Genomic DNA, 19613 nt, shown 5'->3' on the forward strand with positions numbered 1-19613 from the left:
GAAATCTTGCCATTTGCAACAATGTGGATGGAACTAGAGGGTATTATGCTAAGCGAAATAAGTCAGTCAGAGAAAGACAAATATATGACTTCACTCATATGTGGAATTTAAGAAACACAACAGATGAACATAAGGGAAGGGAAGGGAAGGGAAGGGAAGGGAAGGGAAGGCAAAATAAGGTAAAAACAGAGAGGGAGACAAACCATAGAGACTCTTAAATGCAGAGAACAAACTAAGGGTTGCTGGCAGAGAGGTGTGGGATACACTAACTGGGTGATGGGCATTAAGGAGGGCACTTGTTGGGATGAGCACTGGGTGTTATATGTAAGCGATGAATCACTGGGTTCTACTCCTGAAACTATCATTACACTATATGTTAACTAACTTGGTTTAAAGACAAACAAACAAAGGGAAAGAAAAAAATAAAATGCTTTTTTAAAAAAATGTTTATTTTTGAGAGAGAGAGCATGCATATGTGTGTGCGCACAGGGGAGAGGTAGAGAGAAGGAGAGAGCTTCAGAAGCAGGCTCCATGGTGACAGCAGAGAGCCTGATGTGGGCCTGGAACTCATGAACCTCGAGATCATGACCTAAGCTGAAGTCGGATGCTTAACTGACTGAACCAACCCAAGTACCCCTAAAATGCTTTAAAAAAATCTTCAAAAAAGAAAATTACAGGTGTATGATTTTTGTAAACATGTGTATGTGTATAATTTTTAAAAGTGTTTAAAAGTTTTAAACTTTTAAACTTTAAAGTGTATGATTTTTGTAAACATGTGTATGTGTATAATTTTTAAAAGTGTTTAAAAGTTTTAAACTTTTAAACTTTAAAAAAGTTTAAAAGTAAAAAATTTAAAAGTGTCAAAAACAAAATACCCATGTAAAATTTAACAAACATGTATAAGAACTATATGGTGAAATCTATAAGCACTGATGAAATAAATTAAGGAAGATTCAAATAAATAGAGATATACCATGTTCCTGGCTTCTAACACTCAATATTATACATTAATCCTTCCCAAGTTAATCTATAGACTCAAGTGTAATGCAGTCAAAATCCCAGCAAAACTATGTACAGATATGACAAGCTTATTATGAAATTAATATGGAAATGCAAATGATCTACAATAGTCAAAACAATTTTGAAGAAAAATAAAGTTGGTCTCACACTACCCAGTTTCAAAACTTACTCTAAACCAGTAATATTAAAGACAGTGTGGTATTGGTGAAAGGGTAGACAGAGACATCAGTGGAACAGAACAGAGAGAACAAAAATAAACCCACATAAACATGGCCACTTGGTTGCTGACATAGGCACAGAGCCAGCTCAGTAGAAAGGACAGTCTTTTCAACAAATGGTGCTGGAACATTAAAACATTCATATGCAGGGGCACCTGGGTGGCTCAGTCAGTTAAAAGTCTGACTTCGGCTCAGGTCATGATCTCACACGGGTTCCTGAGTTCAAGCCCTGTGTTGGGCTCTGTGTTGACAGCTCAGAGCCTGGAGTCTGCTTTGGATTCTGTGTCTCCCTCTCTCTCTGCTCCTCTCTGCTCGTGCTCTGTCTCTCTCTGTCTCTCAAAAGTAAAGGTCAAAAAAAAATTTAAATATTCAGATGCAAAAACCAAAAACAAACAAAAAGAATGCCAACCTACACTTCACAGCTTGTACATAAATTAACTTGAAATGGATTTTAGACCTACATAAATTTAAAATTCTAAAACTTCAGATAAACTGGACTTTATGAAAATGGAAACTTTTTGCTCTAAGAAAGTTACTGTTAAAATGAAAAGATAGGCCACGCACTGGTTAAAAAAAAATATGTGCAAGTCACATTTCTGACAAAGCATTTGTATCAGAATAAAGAGTTATTGAAAACAAAAATAAAATAAACAATTCATCTTTAATACAGACAAAAGGCAGGGGGAGTCTGGGTGGTTTTGTCAGTAAACTGTAATCCCAGGGTTGTGGGATTGAGCCCCAGTTTGGACACTGTGCCAAGCATAGAGTCTGATTGATTTTCTCTGTCTCTCTGTCTCTCTCTCTCTCTGCCCCTCTCCCCAGCTTGTGCTCTCTCTCTCTCTCTAAAATAATAAAAACAAAGAATAATTTTTAAAAAATGGGCAAAAGGGGCACCTGGGTGCCTCAGTCGGTTGAGCGTCCAACTTTGGCTCAGGTCACAATCTAATGGTTTGTGAGTTGGAGCCCTGCATCAGGCTCGCTGCTGTCAGCACAGAGCCCTCCTCGGATCCTCTGCCCCCCTCTCTTTTTGCCCCTCCCCTGCTCGCACTCATTCTCTCTCTCAAAAATAAACCAACATTTTAAAAAGTCTATTAAAACTCATTAGAAAACCAAATGGGCAAAAGATGTCACAAGTTCCTAAGGAAGATTCATGGCTAGCACCTAAGCATGTGAAAACATGTACATTAGTTTATAAGGAAATGCAAATTTAAGCTGCCATAAGTCCTTCACATCCCTACTAGAATAGAAAAACAAAACAAACACTGAAAATACAAAATGCCACCGCTGTGGACTTTGAGAGACAGGAACTCTCACACATTGGTGGTGGGAATGCAAAATCATACAAACATTTTGGAAAAGTTTTAGAATTTCTTATAAATGTAAACATATACTTACCATACAATCTGGTAATCTCACTCCTGCGTATTTACCTAAGTGAATTGCAAACTATGTCAAACACAAAAGTATCAACACAAATGTTTATACTTATCTATTCATTATCACCAAAACAGGTAACAGCTCAGCTATCCTTCAATAGGTGAATAAACTGTGGATCATCTATAAATGGAATACTGTTCAGTACTAAAAAGAGGAATGAACTAGTGCCTCACACCACCACAGGAATAAATCTTTTTAAAAAATTTTTTAAAAATGTTTTCAAATTTATTTTTGAAAGAGAGAGAGCGCACATGAACAGGGGAGGGGTGAGAGACGAAAACACAGAAATGTTGGGGCAGGCTCCAGGCTCTGAGCTGTCAGCACAGAGCCTGACGCGGGGCTCAAACTCATGAACTGGGAGATCAGGATCTGAGCTGAAGTCAGATGCTTAACTGACTGAGCCACCCAGGCGCCCCCTAGTGATTGTGTTTTTACAAATGTATTATCACACAACCTGAGTTTAAAAAGTGGGGAAATAGGAGCTGACCTAAATAATTCCATAAAGCCACATTTTGACTGGATACATTATGACTCAAAACAAAGAGAAATGTACATAAACACTCTAGTTTGGTAAATTCTCACAGGGGTTAGCAATTCTGAAACTACAAGTACATTAGGGCAAAAAGAATAAACATATTGTACATAATGGTAGGCAGGTGTCTCAGTGTCTAACTGCGAAGTTAAAAATAAGCAAGGGGTGGGTGGGAAGGCTAGAATGAACTCTGAGTTAGACGAAAAGGTATCAGTGTTAGCTTACTAATTTTCACGTAGGCAGTCACGTGTATGTATACTGTGGCTACTGTGAAACAGATACTGGGATGGATACAGTGGATACTGTGAAACAGATTACTAGCATGGATTAGTACATACATGTATTTCTTAGCTGTGTCAGCTGAGAGTGTCTAGAAACAATTTCACCCAGCACCAATGAGCACACCTAGAGCTCAGATCTCGATTTCTCCGATAAAAGGAACCAGGGTTCCTTGGAGAAAGGCCTGATTCTAGGGCTGGACAGGGAGAATTCAAGGAGCCGGGAGCACCTTGTGTGTCAAAAGGTAAGGAAGTGCTTTAAAAACAGTTATACGGATTTGTTAAAAGGACCCCAAAGCTAACGTGTGATAGCTCTCAATGCCAAAGCTGGGACAATTTGAGCAACATAATAACATGATAGCACTGGATGAAATGGAAAGAGTGGAGAGAAAGGAGCCAATTTAAGAAAAAGAGCAACAGCACAAATGAGTCCTAAATGGATTTTGCCAAGTGAAAAAAGCCACACCCAGAAGATACATATTCGATAATTCTGCAGACATTCTGAAAAGAGTAAAAGTATAAAATGTAAAACACATCACAGAGTTGGGTGCAAAAGGTGGGGTTGAGTAAAAATGGTTGAGAATAAAATAAATATCTACGAGCCTGTACTGACGGAAATAAATGATGGAATAAATGGGGAAAACGAAAATTTTTGCTTTACAGAAGAATCTCAATAAATAAATATAGAAGAAGTAAAATAGAAAAGTCACCATTTAAAACACTGTAGTAAAAGTGGTTGCAGGCAAGATCCAGCAATGAAAGCTAAAATTAGTGGCCAAAACTCTAAATACAAACAGTATACTTGTGTAGCCTCAGAGGGTCTCTCCTCAAATTTACTAATAAATATTTGAAAATATGAGCAAAAATTCGAGGTAGGGCTTATTTCCTCTGCCCCTGAGTGTGCACTGGACTTAGAAACTCACTTTTTTAAAAGTTTATTTGAGAGAGAGAGAGAGAGAGAACAAGCTGGGGAGGGCCAGAGAGAGAGAGAGAGAGAGAGAGAGAGAGAGAGAAAGAGAAAGAGACAGAGAGAATCCCAAGCAGGCTTGTCCTGACAGCACAGAGCCTGATGCAGGGCTTGAGCTCACAACCTGTGAGATCATGACCTGAGCTGAAACCAAGAGTCGGACACTTAACCAAGTGAGTCACCAAAGCGCCCCCAACCCACTTTTAACTGTAGACTGAAAAGGGAAAAATCCTAACCATATAGTGGAGAAACCTGTCAGACATTACCTTAACCAAGTAATCACGATTAGTATGTCACATCATGTTTACATCCTGTATTACCTGATACGTAGGTAGGGCACATCCTCTCAGGGGGAATCTTCCTACAAATATATAACCTCAGTCTAATCAGGAGAAAACATCAAACATAAATTCAGGGACATTCTTCACAATACCTGACCATTATTCTTCAGCCATCTGAAGGACGTGAAAGATCAAAAAAACTCTTACAGATTGGAGGGGACAGTGACGGATGGTGACTGTACAGTGGTATGTCGGATTGATCCTGGACCAGTAAAAGGACATTAGTGGAAAAACTGACGAAATCTGAATAAACTCTGTAGTTTAGTTAAAAGAATTGCACCCGAGTTACTTCCTTAGTTTTGATGAAAGTATCGTAGTTCTGCAAGACGTTCACATTGGGGGAAATTGAGTGAAGCGTATAGGGGAAGGTCCCGGGAAGATGAGAGGGTGCTTTCTTCGAGTTTGGTATAAGAACACTTCAACGGCTTTTAGCACGAATACCGAATTGCTAGCTTGCTTCTTCCTTCATTCCAAAGGATAACCATGCTGGTCACAGATCCCACGTTTATAACTGAAATCCATGCACACCTTTCCTTCTCTTGGCTTGTGTCTAGAAGGCGCACTGCTTTGTGGCAGGCGTCGGGGGCACGGACAGAATGCTGGCTCCAGGCAGAAGTGAATATCTCAGATGATAAGCTCTGAACTCAACAGACTCGGCAGCTACGCTCCAGCTGATTTCTCGAGGAGTGGGCAGGTGTATATCGGGAAAGGGAATCTTGAGAGAGATACTGAACAATTTAGGCAACATCCTAAGGGCTTTAACAACGCAAATGCCTCCAAGCTTCACTAAAACCCTGTTCGCTGGCTACTACCACTAGCTTTTACAACTTAGGAGTGAGACGTCTCTCCTAAGGAGGATACGGGCACTTTCCCAGCCCAAGCTGCCAGGAGCAGAGAGCTCCAGCTCTCCGCCGCAGCCGCGCCGCTCCCTCCCTCTGCGCATGTGCATCCCCGCCTACTCCTCCCGGCTCGTCCTTCCCCGGCCTCCAGCCCCTCGTGGGAAACCTTCCCTGGCTTCCGGGTCCACGCGGCGAGGGAGCTGCGGGTGAGCCCCGGAGGGAGGGTGCGAGGGCCCAGGGGGCCCCGCGCGGCTCGGGGGTCCGGCGGGGGCGGCGGTGCCCAGTGGTGGGTAGAGGCCCCGCGGACATAGGAGGGACCCCAGGCTTCTGCGGCGCCTGCAGAGTGGAAGGGACGCGGGGTGTGGGGAGGGGGGGGCATGGGCGTCTCAGATTAAGGGACCGGGGTCCCGCGTGGGAACGTGGGCTCTCCGGCTTGCAGGGTCCGCAGGTGTCCAGCTCCAGCGCTAAGCGGGCTGCGCCGTCGTGCGGCCGCGGGTGGGGAGTGCGCGTGCGTGACGTGTGCGCTGGGCCCACGGGGAGGGGGTGGGGCTGCGGAAAAGAGTGAACGCGCGTGCGCGACGTGCGTGCGCGCTTCACGTTGCGACGTGTGCGCGTGCGTCTTACAGGCGCCTGGCTACCTAAGGAGGGGCGCGGTCGTAGGAGAGAACGAGTGAGCCAGGCAGGGCTTCTGATGTAAATGAAGGGCTCTGTCCGAATAGCCGACGTGAGGCTGGGGCTCCTTATCTGTAAAGTGTGGGTGTCCGGAATCCTTGCCGCACTGCATTGTTCTGAGCACTCGCATTTTGTTAGCTGCTATTGTATTTGTTTGTTATGTGTGTAATACGTGCGGCTGGAGCGTGGACAAGTCTCTAGGGCCTTCATTGCTCAGTTAACTCATTTGTGCAATGGAACAGGGAAGGGGCCGGACTAGCTAGCCACCAAGGCCCTTTCCTGGCTCTAACATTCCCCAGATCCCAAGTTATTATTTATTATGTATTCATTTGTTATTTGTTATGTATAAGCATGACTGTATCCTGAAGCCATCGAAGGCTGTGTGACGGTGGAAGGTCTGGGACAGAGTTAAGAAGAGCGAGGTGAGCTGGAGCTGAGAGGGGTGGGCACGCAGCCTGCACAGGAAACGTCGCCTCTTTGGAGAGTTTGTGAGGGCATGGTCGGGAATGAAAGGTTCACCAGCCATAGCTAAGGAAGTTCTGTCATCACCCCTCTCTGAACACTCCCTTCTCCCCTCATTTTCTGTTCACTGTTTCCGGAGGCGAGCTGCCCTCGAACAATGTCCCATTGTTGATGGCATCTAGAAAGATGCCGAGGTTCCCGCTTTCCTGACCTTACAGACGTACAGAATGGTAGTGCAGGCAAGTCTCTTGTAGGGTTATCTGTTTTGACCTTATTTGAAAAGTGAGAAGGCAAAAATTGAGCCTGAGGAGCTGACTGACTGAGATTATGCAGTTTGTTAGTGCCAGAACCACGGTGAAAAGTTAGGTCTGCAGATGGCTGGGCCACTGCCCATTGTGCCACTGTGAAGTCGAAGATAGTTTGTTACCAAAAGACCTTTTGAAAGTTGTAAGCAGGTTAGAACAAACATTAAACATTTTTTACGTTGCCTTAAACAGTCCCATCTCTTTTTTCCAGAGGTTTCTTGGATTATCTGACCTCAAGGGATTAATGGTGTTAACAGGAAAATATTAACAATGTGGCTTGAGGTTTTTAATTTTTCCCCACCACATCAGTTTTTTTGACAAACCCATAGTGTTTCCTCCTTTAGGTTACTGTTCTATGTTAAACTCATCTTCTCATGTTTTTAATTTTTCTGTGTCACAGAACCTAAATTGGTAATAAATCAATAAGAAACAAATGTTTACATTCACTCAGTGAAAAGTATCATGTCTAAGCTCAACATATATCGGAGCCACACATGGACACGTAAGTATCTTGTATGTGGAGCTGTTGCGTAGGCAGGTAAATTCAGGAACTGCAAGATAGGCCAAGTCTCTCCTAACTTCCTTCTTCCTTGTTCCCCTCAGCTCTGCCTCCTTCACTAAGAGCGGAAAATGAACAGATCCCAGGTGAGTTTTTTGGTTTGTGTATTCCCACTTTGTTTTAAAACGAGTTGTCTGAAGTTTGTAAGGATTCATATTTTTAAAACGAAAAAGTAGAAGTGGGCAAGAATTATATTGAGGACAGTACGTCAAGAGTAGCAAATTCAGGGGCACCTGCGTGGCTCAGTCGGTTAAGCATCCGACTTCAGCCCAGGTCATGATCTCACAGTTTGTGGGTTCGAGCCCCGCGTCGGGCTCTGTGCTGACAGCTCAGAGCCTGGAGCCTGCTTCTGATTCTGTGTCTCCCTCTGTCTCTGCCCTATTTTTCCTAAATAGCTCTTGTTCCTTTCATTGGAGCACAGTATTAGAAACCAAGACTGGGGGACTAGGTGTGCCTTTTGCTAGTGGTGCATCATTGCTGGTAGACCCTCCCAGCTAACTGAACAAGGAAATACATGTGTGTACTAACCCATGCATATACACAAGTCTATAAATATTTCAGTATGCAACCATCTATATCTACAGTAGGCTACATATTAGTTCACACTGTTTTCTCCTGTTGTAATCATTACCACATGGAGCATTCTAACCTTCTCTCCTTGCTTGTCTGTAGTCTCCCACTCTAACAGTGAGAATCTGGCTAACATCAAATGGATTTTATTTACTTGATAGTTCAATTTGAGCATACATGTACATGATTTCAGAGTTGTTAACCCCTGGACTCTTGATTCTTCCAGGTCGGGGCCATTATGAATTAAGGTGCTAGAAATATTCATGTGTAGGTTTTTTTTTTTTAATTTTTAAAAAAAATTTTTTAATGTTTTTATTTATTTTTGAGACAGAGAGAGAGACAGAGCATGAGCAGGGGAGGGGCAGAGAGAGAGGGAGACACAGAATCCGAAGCAGGCTCCAGGCTCTGAGCTGTCAGCACAGAGCCCGACGCGGGGCTCGAACTCACGGACCACGAGATCATGACCTGAGCCGAAGTCGGACGCTCAACCGACTGAGCCACCCAGGCGCCCCTCGTGTAGGTTTTAAGGAGACATAAGGTTTCAGATGCTAGGGTGTGAAATTGCCGGGTCAATTATGTAATGTATGTTTAGCTTTGCAAGAAACTGCCAAACCATTTTTACAAAGGTGCTGTATCCGTCTCCATTCCTACCAATTACAAATCAGAATCCTTGTTGTTCTGTATCTGGACCTGAAATTGGTATTGTCATTATTTTGGGTTTTTTTTTTTTTTTTTTTTGGGGGGGGGTGGGAGTTTTTGTTTTATTTATTATTTTTTTTCAATATATGAAATTTATTGTCAAATTGGTTTCCATACAACACCCAGTGCTCATCCCAAAAGGTGCCCTCCTCAATACCCATCACCCACCCCCCCTCCCTCCCACCCCCCATCAACCCTCAGTTTGTTCTCAGTTTTTTTTTTCTTTTTTTTTTTATATATATGAAATTTATTGCCAAATTGGTTTCCATACAACACCCAGTGCTCATCCCAAAAGGTGCCCTCCTCAATACCCATCACCCACCCTCCCCTCCCTCCCACCCCCCATCAACCCTCAGTTTGTTCTCAGTTTTTAACAGTCTCTTATGCTTTGGCTGTCTCCCACTCTAACCTCTTTTTTTTTTTTTTTCCTTCCCCTCCCCCATGGATTTCTGTTAAGTTTCTCAGGATCCACATAAGAGTGAAACCATATGGTATCTGTCTTTCTCTGTATGGCTTATTTCACTTAGCATTACACTCTCCAGTTCCATCCATGTTGCTACAAAAGGCCATATTTCATTTTTTCTCATTGCCACATAGTATTCCATTGTGTATATATACCACAATTTCTTTATCCATTCATCAGTTGATGGACATTTAGGCTCTTTCCATCATTTGGCTATTGTTGAGAGTGCTGCTATGAACATTGGGGTACAAGTGCCCCTATGCATCAGTACTCCTGTATCCCTTGGCTAAATTCCTAGCAGTGCTATTGCTGGGTCATAGGGTAGGTCTATTTTTAATTTTCTGAGGAACCTCCACACTGCTTTCCAGAGCGGCTGCACCAATTTGCATTCCCACCAACAGTGCAAGAGGGTTCCCGTTTCTCCACATCCTCTCCAGCATCTATAGTCTCCTGATTTGTTCATTTTGGCCACTCTGACTGGCGTGAGGTGATACCTGAGTGTGGTTTTGATTTGTATTTCCCTGATAAGGAGCGACGCTGAACATCTTTTCATGTGCCTGTTGGCCATCTGGATGTCTTCTTTAGAGAAGTGTCTGTTCATGTTTTCTGCCCATTTCTTCACTGGGTTATTTGTTTTTCGGGTGTGGAGTTTGGTGAGCTCTTTATAGATTTTAGATACTAGCCCTTTGTCCGATATGTCATTTGCAAATATCTTTTCCCATTCCGTTGGTTGCCTTTTAGTTTTGTTGGTTGTTTCCTTTGCTGTGCAGAAGCTTTTTATCTTCATAAGGTCCCAGTAATTCACTTTTGCTTTTAATTCCCTTGCCTTTGGGGATGTGTCGAGTAAGAGATTGCTACGGCTGAGGTCAGAGAGGTCTTTTCCTGCTTTCTCCTCTAAGGTTCTGATGGTTTCCTGTCTCACATTTAGGTCCTTTATCCATTTTGAGTTTATTTTTGTGAATGGTGTGAGAAAGTGGTCTAGTTTCAACCTTCTGCATGTTGCTGTCCAGTTCTCCCAGCACCATTTGTTAAAGAGGCCGTCTTTTTTCCATTGGATGTTCTTTCCTGCTTTGTCAAAGATGAGTTGGCCATACGTTTGTGGGTCTAGTTCTGGGGTTTCTATTCTATTCCATTGGTCTGTGTGTCTGTTTTTGTGCCAATACCATGCCGTCTTGATGATTACAGCTTTGTAGTAGAGGCTAAAGTCTGGGATTGTGATGCCTCCTGCTTTGGTCTTCTTCTTCAAAATTCCTTTGGCTATTCGGGGCCTTTTGTGGTTCCATATGAATTTTAGGATTGCTTGTTTTCTAATTTCGAGAAGAATGCTGGTACAATTTTGATTGGGATTGCATTGAATGTGTAGATAGCTTTGGGTAGTATTGACATTTTGACAATATTTATTTTTCCAATCCATGAGCAGGGAATGTCTTTCCATTTCTTTAAATCTTCTTCAATTACCTTCATAAGCTTTCTATAGTTTTCAGCATACAGATCCTTTACCTCTTTGGTTAGATTTATTCCTAGGTATTTTATGCTTCTTGGTGCAATTGTGAATGGGATCATTTTCTTTATTTGTTTTTCTGTTGCTTCATTGTTAGTGTATAAGAATGCAACTGATTTCTGTACATTGATTTTGTATCCTGCAACTTTGCTGAATTCATGTATCAGTTCTAGCAGACTTTTGGTGGAGTCTATCGGATTTTCCATGTATAATATCATGTCATCTGCAAAAAGCGAAAGCTTGACTTCATCTTTGCCAATTTTGATGCCTTTGATTTCCTTTTGTTGTCTGATTGCTGATGCTAGAACTTCCAGCACTATGTTAAACAACAGCGGTGAGAGTGGGGGTATTGTCATTATTTTGGATTTAACCATTCTAATGTGTCATGACATCTCATTTTTGTGTGGTTTTTTTGAAAAATGTTTATTTATTTATTTTGAGAGAGAGAGAAAGAGAGAGTGCATGCATGCGAGCAGGGGAGGGCCAGAGAGAGAATCCCAAGCAGGCTGTGTGCTGGCAGCTCAGAGCTCAATGCGGAGCTCAATCTCACCAACTGTGAGATTGGACCAAAGCCGAAATCAAGACTCAGACGCTTAACCGACTGAACCACCCAGGCACCTCTTATTTTTGTTTTAATTTGCATTTTCCTACTAACAGGTGATATTGAACATTTGTTCATATGTTTATTTGCTATCGTTATGTCTTTGGTGATATGTTTGTTCACATCTTTTGCCCATTTTTCAATGGGTCATTTGTTTTCTTACTGAGCTTTAAGAGTTCTTTTGTATTTTTTGGATACAAATCCTTTAGTAGATATATGTGTTGCAAATATTTTCTCCTAGTCTTTGCCTTGTCCTTTCATTTTCTTAGAAAATGCCTTTTGCCGAGCAGATTTTGTTTTTAATAACACCCAGCCCATGTTTCCTGCCTTCCCCCACAACCCCCTGCCATGGGATGTGCTTTTTCTCTTGTATCTAAAAGCTCATCACCAAATCCAGGGGCACAGAGATTTTTCTCTTATATCCTGTGTTCTGTATTTTCTTCTAGAAGGTTTTGCATCTTACATTTAGATTTCTGATTCATCTTTAGTTAATATTTGTGTAAGGTGTAGGGTCTCTGTCTAGGTTCATTTCTTTTGCATGGGTATCCAGTTGTCCACCACCATTTGTTGAGAGTATCTTTTCTTCTTTTATTGCCTTTGTTCCTTTGTCAAAAATTATTTGACTGTATTTTGGTAAATGTGATCCTGGACCCTCTATTTGTTCCATTGACCTGTGTGTCTCTTTCAGCAATAACATACTGTTGTGGATACTTGTAGCTTTATACTACACCTGGAGATCAGTTGATGTGAATTCTCATTTTTCTTCTTCCACATTGTGTTGGCTGTTCTAGATCCTTTGCCTTTCTATATAAGCTTCAGAGTCATTTTGTTAGTATCTGCAAAATAGCTGTTTTTTTTTAAATTTTTTATTTTATTATTTTTTTAAAGTTTTATTTATTTTTTTTAATTTTTTTTTTAATGTTTTATTTATTTTTGAGACAGAGAGAGACAGAGCATGAACGGGGGAGGGGCAGAGAGAGAGGGAGACACAGAATCAGAAGCAGGCTCCAGGCTCTGAGCCATCAGCCCAGAGCCCGACGCGGGGCTCGAACTCACGGACCGTGAGATCGTGACCTGAGCTGAAGTTGGCCGCTTAACCGACTGAGCCACCCAGGCGCCCCTAAAGTTTTATTTTAGAGATAGTGTGTGAGCTGGAGAGAGGGGCAGAGTGATAGAGAGAGAGGGAGAGAGAGAATCCCAAGCAGGGCTTGGGGCTCGATCTTGTGGCCTTGGGATCATGACCTGAGCCAAAATCAGGAGTCAGACACTCAACTGACTGAGCCATCCAGGTGCCCCAAAATAGCTGGGGTTTTTATTTGAGTCACATTGAATTTATAGATTAAGTTGGAAAGAATTGGTATCTTAGCCATATTGAGTCTTCCTATTGATGAATATGGAACATTTCCCCATTTATTTAGATCTTTGATTTCTTCCATCAGTTGTGTTTTTCTGCAAACACCTGTAGATATTGTGTTATATTTATACTTGAGTACCTTTTTTTTGGCACTATTATAAATGGTATTTTTTCATTCATTTGAAAATTTGGAATTCCAATTCTTCATTTTATTTGTGTTTATTTATTTATTTAAAGTGAGAGAGAACGAGTCAGGGAGAGAGGCAGAGAGAAGGAGAGAGATTTCCAAGTGGGCTCCACACTGTCAGCTGAGGGCCCAACCATGGCTTGATCCCACATACTGTGAGACCATGACCTGAGGCAAAATCAGGTGAGACGCTGAACTGACTGAGCCACCCAGGTGCCCTGTGGAATTCCAGTTCTTTATTTGGATATAGGAAAACAGTTGACTTTTTAATATTGACTTTTATCCTGTGATGTTGTTGTATTTGCTTATTACTTCCAGTTGGTTTTTTCTTTCTTTTTATAGATTTCTTGAGGTTTTCTATATAGACACTCATATTGACTTCAAATAGAGAGTTTTATTTTTGCTTTGATCCCAGTGATCTCATCTCTTTCCCCCACCCACCTCCCCTCTGGCAATAACCAGTTTGTTCTCTATATTTAAGAGTCTCTTTTTGTGTCTCTTTTGTTTCTTAAATTCCATATGGTAGTTGTCTTTCTTTGACTTCTTTCACCTAGCCCTGTAGCCTCTACATCTATCCATGTTGTTGCAGATGTCAAGATTTCATTCTTTTTATGGCTGAGTAATAGTCCATTGCGTGTGCGTGTGTGTGTGTGTGTGTGTGTACCACATCTTCTTTATCCATTTGTCGATGCACTCTTGGCTTGCCTCCATATTTTGTCTATTGTAAATAATGTTACATTTACATATAAACATAGAGGTGCATATATCTTTTCACTTCAGTGTTTTCATTTTCTTTGAGTAAATACCAAGTTATGGAATTACTGGATCATATGGTAGTTCTATTTTTTTTTTTTTTTTTGGAGGAACCTTTATACTGTTTTCCATAGTGGCTGCACCCCTATCCCCTAATATCCCCCCCATCAGTATATGAGGGCTCCTTTTTCACATTCTCACCAACTCCTGTCATTTCTTTTTTGAGTCTAGCCATTCTGACAATTGTAAGGTGATATCTCGTGGTTTTGATTTGAGTTTCCCTGATGATGAGTGATGTTGAGCATCTCTTCATGTGTCTCTTGACCATCTATATGTCTTCCTTGGAGAAATGTTTATTCAGGTCCTCCATCCAGTTTTTAATCAGCTTGTTTTTTTCTGTGCTGAGTTGTATAAGTTATGTATTTTGGAAATCAGATCCTTAACATATATATCATTTGCAGATATCTTCTCCCAAAGTTTTATTTTTGTTTTATTGATGGATTCCTTTGCTGTGCAGAAGCTTTTTTGTTTTGGCGTAGTCCCAGTAGTTTAATTTTGCTTTTGTTTCCCTTGCCTGAGGAGACATATCTAGAAAAATGGTTCTACAGATGATGTCAAAGAAATTAGCCTATGTTTTCTTCCGGTTTCAGGTCTCACATTTAGGTTTTTAATCTCTTTCATGTATGGTGTAAGAAATGGTCCAGTTTCATTTTTTTTGCATGTAGCTTTTTCCCAGCAGCGTTTGTTAAAGAGACTGTCTTTTTCCCATTGTATATTCTTGCCTCCTTTGTTGAAGACTAATCGACTATATAACTGTGGGTTTATTTCTGGGCTGTCTGTTCTGTTCTACTTCGAATAGCCAAAACCATCTTGGGAAAGAAAAGCAAAGCTGGAGGTATCACAATCCCAGATTTCCAGATAGACTACAAAGAGCTACAGTAATTGAAACAATATGGTACTGGCACAAAAATAAACACATAGATCAGTGGAGGAGAATAGAGAGCCAATCATGCATGTATGTATGTATGTATGTATGTATGTATATATATATGTATATATATATATATTTTTTTTCTTTTGGTTTCTTTTGGGTCTTACTGCACTAGTGAGTGCTTCCAACACAGAGTTGAATAGGAATATTGAGACAAGACATCCTTGCCCTATTCCTGCCCTTAGAGGAAAAGTGTCCAGTCTCTTAACATTAACTGTGATATTGCTGTAAGATTTTTGTAGATGGTCTTTATCAAGCTGAGAAAGATCCCCCTATTCCTAGTTTGCTGGGAATTTTCATCATGAATGCTGTTAGATTTTGGCAAATGCTTTTTCTTCATCAATTGATTGGATCATGTAAATTTTCTTCTTGGCCTGTTGACGTACTAGATTGTATTCATTGATTTTTTTTTTTTTAAAACATTGATCTAGCCTTCCATACCTGGAATAAACTCCACCCGGTCGTGGTTTAAAATACATCTTATACATTGTCAGATTTGATTTGCCAATATTTCAGGATTTTTGTGTCTATGTTAATGGGAGATATTGGTCTTTAGTTTCTCATGTCTTTATCTGGTTTTGGTATTAGGATACTGCTGACCTCATAATATGAATTTGCAAGTGTTGTGTACTGGAGGAGATTGTGAAGAATTGGTATTTTTTCCTTAAACGTTTAATAGAATTCATCAGTGACACCATTTGGGCTTTGTGCTTTCTATTATGGGAGTGATTTGATTATTTATTCAAGTTTTTAAAAATTTATTTTATTAAAAAATTTTTTAAGGTTTTTTCATTTTTCACAGAGTGAGTGGGGGAGGGGCAGAGAGAGAGGGAGACACAGAATCCAAAGTAGGTTCCAGGCTCTGAGCTGTCAGCACACAGCCTGATGCAGGGCTCGAACCACGGAGCATGTGATCATGACCTGAGCTGAAGTTGGACGCCTAACTGACTGAGCCACCCAGGTGCCCCTAATTCAAGTTTTTTTTTTAACAGATATAGATCTATTCAGGCTATTTATTTTTTTGTAGGAAATGGTAGCCGTGTCTTTTAAGGAATTTGTCCATTTCATCTAATTTTTCAGGAATAGAATTGTTTGTGGTATTCTCTTATTATTTTAATGTCATTAGGATCAGTATTGACCGATCATTTCTGAGATTCATAATTGTTTCTTTTCTTCTTTTCTTGGTTAGGTTTTCTGGAAGTTTATTAATTTTATTGGTCTTTCAAAGCAGTTGTTGGTTTCATTGATTTTTTTTTTTTCATGGTTTCAATTTCATTGATTTATTCTAATGCTTCCTTTATTTTGCTTGCTTTTGGCTTAATTTGCCTTTCTTCTATAGTTTACTAAGATGGAAACTTAGGTTACTGATTTAAAATTTTTCTTTCTGTTTTTTTTGGATGTTTATTTATTTTTGGGGGAGAGAGAGAGAGAGATGAGCAGAGGAGGGGCAGAGAGATGAAGACACAATACAAAGCAGGCTCCAGGCTCTGAGCTGTCTGTCAGCACAGACAGCTATCTCATGATTATTGATTTCTATTTAATTCCATTGTAGTCTAAGAACGTATTTTGTATCATAGCTGTTGTTTTAAATTTGTTACGGTGTGTTTTGTGGCCAAGACTATGCTTTATCTTGGTGAAGGTTCCATGTGAGCTAAAATAGAATGATAAAGTGTGTGTTTTACTATTTTGGATGGAGTATTCTATAACTGTCAATTAGATCATGTTGATAGATAGTGCTGTTCAGGTCATTTATGTACTTAACTGATTTCTGCCTCCTTGATCTGTCAGTATTGACGGAGGGGTGTCGAAGTCTCCCAACTATGAGTATAAATTTGTGTATTTCTCCATTCAGTTCTGTCAGTTTTGAGGTACATATTTTGATACTCTTTTGATAGATGTATGTGTATGTTCTCTGTGAGGACTTGAATCCAGGTAATGAGTTAATTCCGATGCTGTGTTTCTTAGCTCTAAAGTGCCCATTTTATCTGTGTTCGGATGTGTGTACGTTGTGTGTCTGTAGACACATGTATCCGAGGGCCCGGAGACCATCCCCAGGTTCAGTGACTCAGCGGGTAGTCCTTATGGCTCTGACTCCTTAACGGGCAGGCGTACAAAGCAGGATCGGGGAAGGGAAAAGGCACGTGGAGCAGAGTTGAGAGGAAGCCAGGAGCAGACTTCTAAGAGTCTTCCCCTGAGATGCCCGAGACGCCCGTCAGTGCCCCAGCAGTGAGATGTGACAGCAAATGGGAAATGTCTGCCCCGGGAGCTCAGGAGACTCAGTGCTCAGAGACCAGGAGCTGATGGCATCGGTACTCTCTGCTTAGCACAGAAACTTTGAGACCAGAAGGAATGCACATGTGTGCATAAAGCATATTGCTTACACACAGTTTAGGCTCAGCAAACCATTCGTATTAGGGCACGGTGAGTCTCCTGAAGTCCCAAGTTCCCAGGTGCCAGTCAAGGGCGCCTCACAGCGGACCTTTCAGGGGCTAGCAGTCTCCGGCCTGTTCTATTACTTCTTTGCACGGCACCCATACCACGTATCCGTCAACTTATCTCCTCTGTTCCTTTCTTTTGTTCGTGTTTTCCTCTGTTTTATTAGCCATATTAATCATAATTCGTTTTAAAGTTCTTGTTTATTAATTCCAATATCTGGGTCTCCTCGTGGTCTGCTCTATTTTATTACCTATTTCTTCTGTCACGTAAATGATAATATTAAAGAGCTAACTTTTTCTTGGTTTGCCTTCCTTCCCAGTGTACTGTGTGCACACTCTTGGCTCCTGCAGTGTGTAGTTTAGTAAAGGTTAACGTATGAGTCTACTCTTCAGATCGTAAGCGCTTTAAGCACAGGAGCGATGTTTCCATCAGCAGTATTTGCAGCAAGGGGAACAGTTCCAGGCCCTTAGTGGAAACTCAGTTTGTGCAGATACTTCTTTATCCTACGTAGTATAGCACAAAAGAAGGCGTCCCGTATGTCAATTTTTAGTGAATCCGAAAGAGGTAAGCTCTTTTAAATCTCTTCCGTGTCCTGTAGTTCTGACACGTTCATATAGAAAAGGAATATACCATTACAGGAACAAGTGTCATTCAAAGATGTATGTGTGGACTTCACTCAGGAAGAGTGGTATCTGCTGGATCCCGCTCAGAAGATACTATACAGAGATGTGATTCTAGAAAATTACAGCCACCTTGTCTCAGTAGGTAAGGATTTTTTTCCCTTGTGCCTGACTACCAGTACATTTCTGGTTGTTGAAACATATGAATTGCCCGTGGAATTTTCTGATTTGAAACTCGAGATTCAGGGCCATGAGATGACCCGTCTCTCTCTGGCCCCCATAAAAAATGCTGTTTTCTCAGGGGTTGGTTCATTTGGGCATCTCCCTTGGGTAGCTCCCAAAGCTGTACCTTTCAGAGTTCCTGAAGCCAGGCTCTTGTATTATCGTCTTGTATTATTTTTTCTTAACAGGATATTGCTTTACTAAGCCAGAAGTGGTCTTCAAGATAGAGCAAGGAGAGGAACCCTGGATATTAGAGGCAGGATTCCCAAGCCACTGCCACCAAGGTGAGTTAGTGAATTCATGGGCAGATGGAAGGCTAGGGGATGAGATCTCAGGCCATTGGTTTAGGGTTTATCACTTTTGAAATCATTTTTCAGAAATTTCTTTTTTTTAGGGGTGCCTGGGTGGCTCAGTCAGTTGAGCCATCCAACTCCTAATTTTGGCTCAGGTCATGATCCTGTGGTCTATGAGATCGAGCCCTGTGTTGGGCTCTGTGCTGAGAGTGTGGAGCCTGCTTGCTCTCTCTTTCCCTCCCCTGCACCCTCCCTCTCTCTCTCTTTCAAAATAAATATGCTTAAAAAATGTCTTATTTTAGTCTTAGAGCTTTGGAAGTGAGTAAGGACGGTTGGCTCACATCCCCCTATTACCTTAATCATACTCCTCCATATGTCACTTCCACTCATAAATGCTTTCCTTGTCCTTCGACATTTTTGAGTGATTTACTTGTGCCCACGATGCAAACTTAGTTGGTTTCATCTCAGATAATTTTTCTTGGTTAGTTTATCTTTTAAAATTGTTTTATTTTCTTTGGACGCCTTGTGTTAGTTTGTGTGTATTCCTGCTGTACTTGTAGATATTTGTTTAACAAACATGTGGTGGGCACCCACTATGACCTGGTTGTGTTTTTAGGTAATTAAAAGAATAACATCCCTTTTATCATGGAGCACATATTACAGTGAGGGACAAGGAGCCTGTGTGTGTACGCACGCGTGCATGCTTGTGACTACATACATACAGTTTGTAATGGGGAGGGAGAATGATGGCATGTGCTATTTGGTAAGGACATCAGAGAAAACCTTTGGATGAGGTCCACAATAGAGATGAGACTCTAATGAAGTGAAAGTGTGAGCTGTTCCAGGCACAGGGAACATCAGGTGCTAAACTTCTCAGCTGTGTTTAAGAGTGTTTGAAGAATGGCAAGGGGGCCATTGTGGCTGGAGGTGAGTAGGTAGGAGATGATGTCGTAGAGATAGTGTGGCCCTTGGTAGTTGTTTTTTTTTTTTTTTTTTATTAAAAAAAATTTTTTTTTAACATTTATTTATTATTGAGGCAGAGAGCGACAGAGCGTGAATGGGGGGGGGGTCAGAAAGAGAGGGAGACACAGAATCTGAAACAGGCTCCAGGCTCCAAGCTGTCAGCACAGAGCCCGACGCAGGGCTCAGACTCAGAGACCACGAGATCATGACCTGAGCCGAAGTCGGACGCCTAACCAACTGAGCCACCCAGGCACCCCAGGCCCTTGGTAATTTTATTTTGAGTGATATGAGAAAACCTTGTGTTTTTTGTTTGTTTTTTTTTTGAGTAAA

General features: G+C 41.3%; 1 protein-coding gene across 7 annotated transcripts in view; it reads left to right on the plus strand.

Moving 5' to 3' along the window:
- The first annotated feature begins 5764 nt into the window (after positions 1-5764).
- Positions 5765-19613, plus strand: part of ZNF248 (zinc finger protein 248) — a 24274-nt gene continuing 10425 nt past the window's right edge. Inside the window, exons 1-6 of one of the 7 annotated variants that reach the window (XM_032595236.1) lie at positions 5765-5838; positions 6655-6726; positions 7472-7573; positions 7675-7716; positions 17824-17950; positions 18216-18311. In XM_032595236.1, the coding sequence (XP_032451127.1) occupies positions 7702-7716; positions 17824-17950; positions 18216-18311 (238 nt within the window). In that variant the 5' untranslated portion in view covers positions 5765-5838; positions 6655-6726; positions 7472-7573; positions 7675-7701. Of the gene's footprint in view, positions 5839-6165; positions 7574-7674; positions 7717-17823; positions 17951-18215; positions 18312-19613 lie in introns of those variants that run through there. The other 6 variants (XM_030335421.1, XM_030335417.1, XM_030335419.1 and 3 more) reach the window with 6 other exon arrangements.

This window comes from Lynx canadensis, chromosome D2 (assembly GCF_007474595.2).
Source record: "Lynx canadensis isolate LIC74 chromosome D2, mLynCan4.pri.v2, whole genome shotgun sequence".
In the NCBI taxonomy this organism is placed as follows: Eukaryota; Metazoa; Chordata; class Mammalia; order Carnivora; family Felidae; genus Lynx; species Lynx canadensis.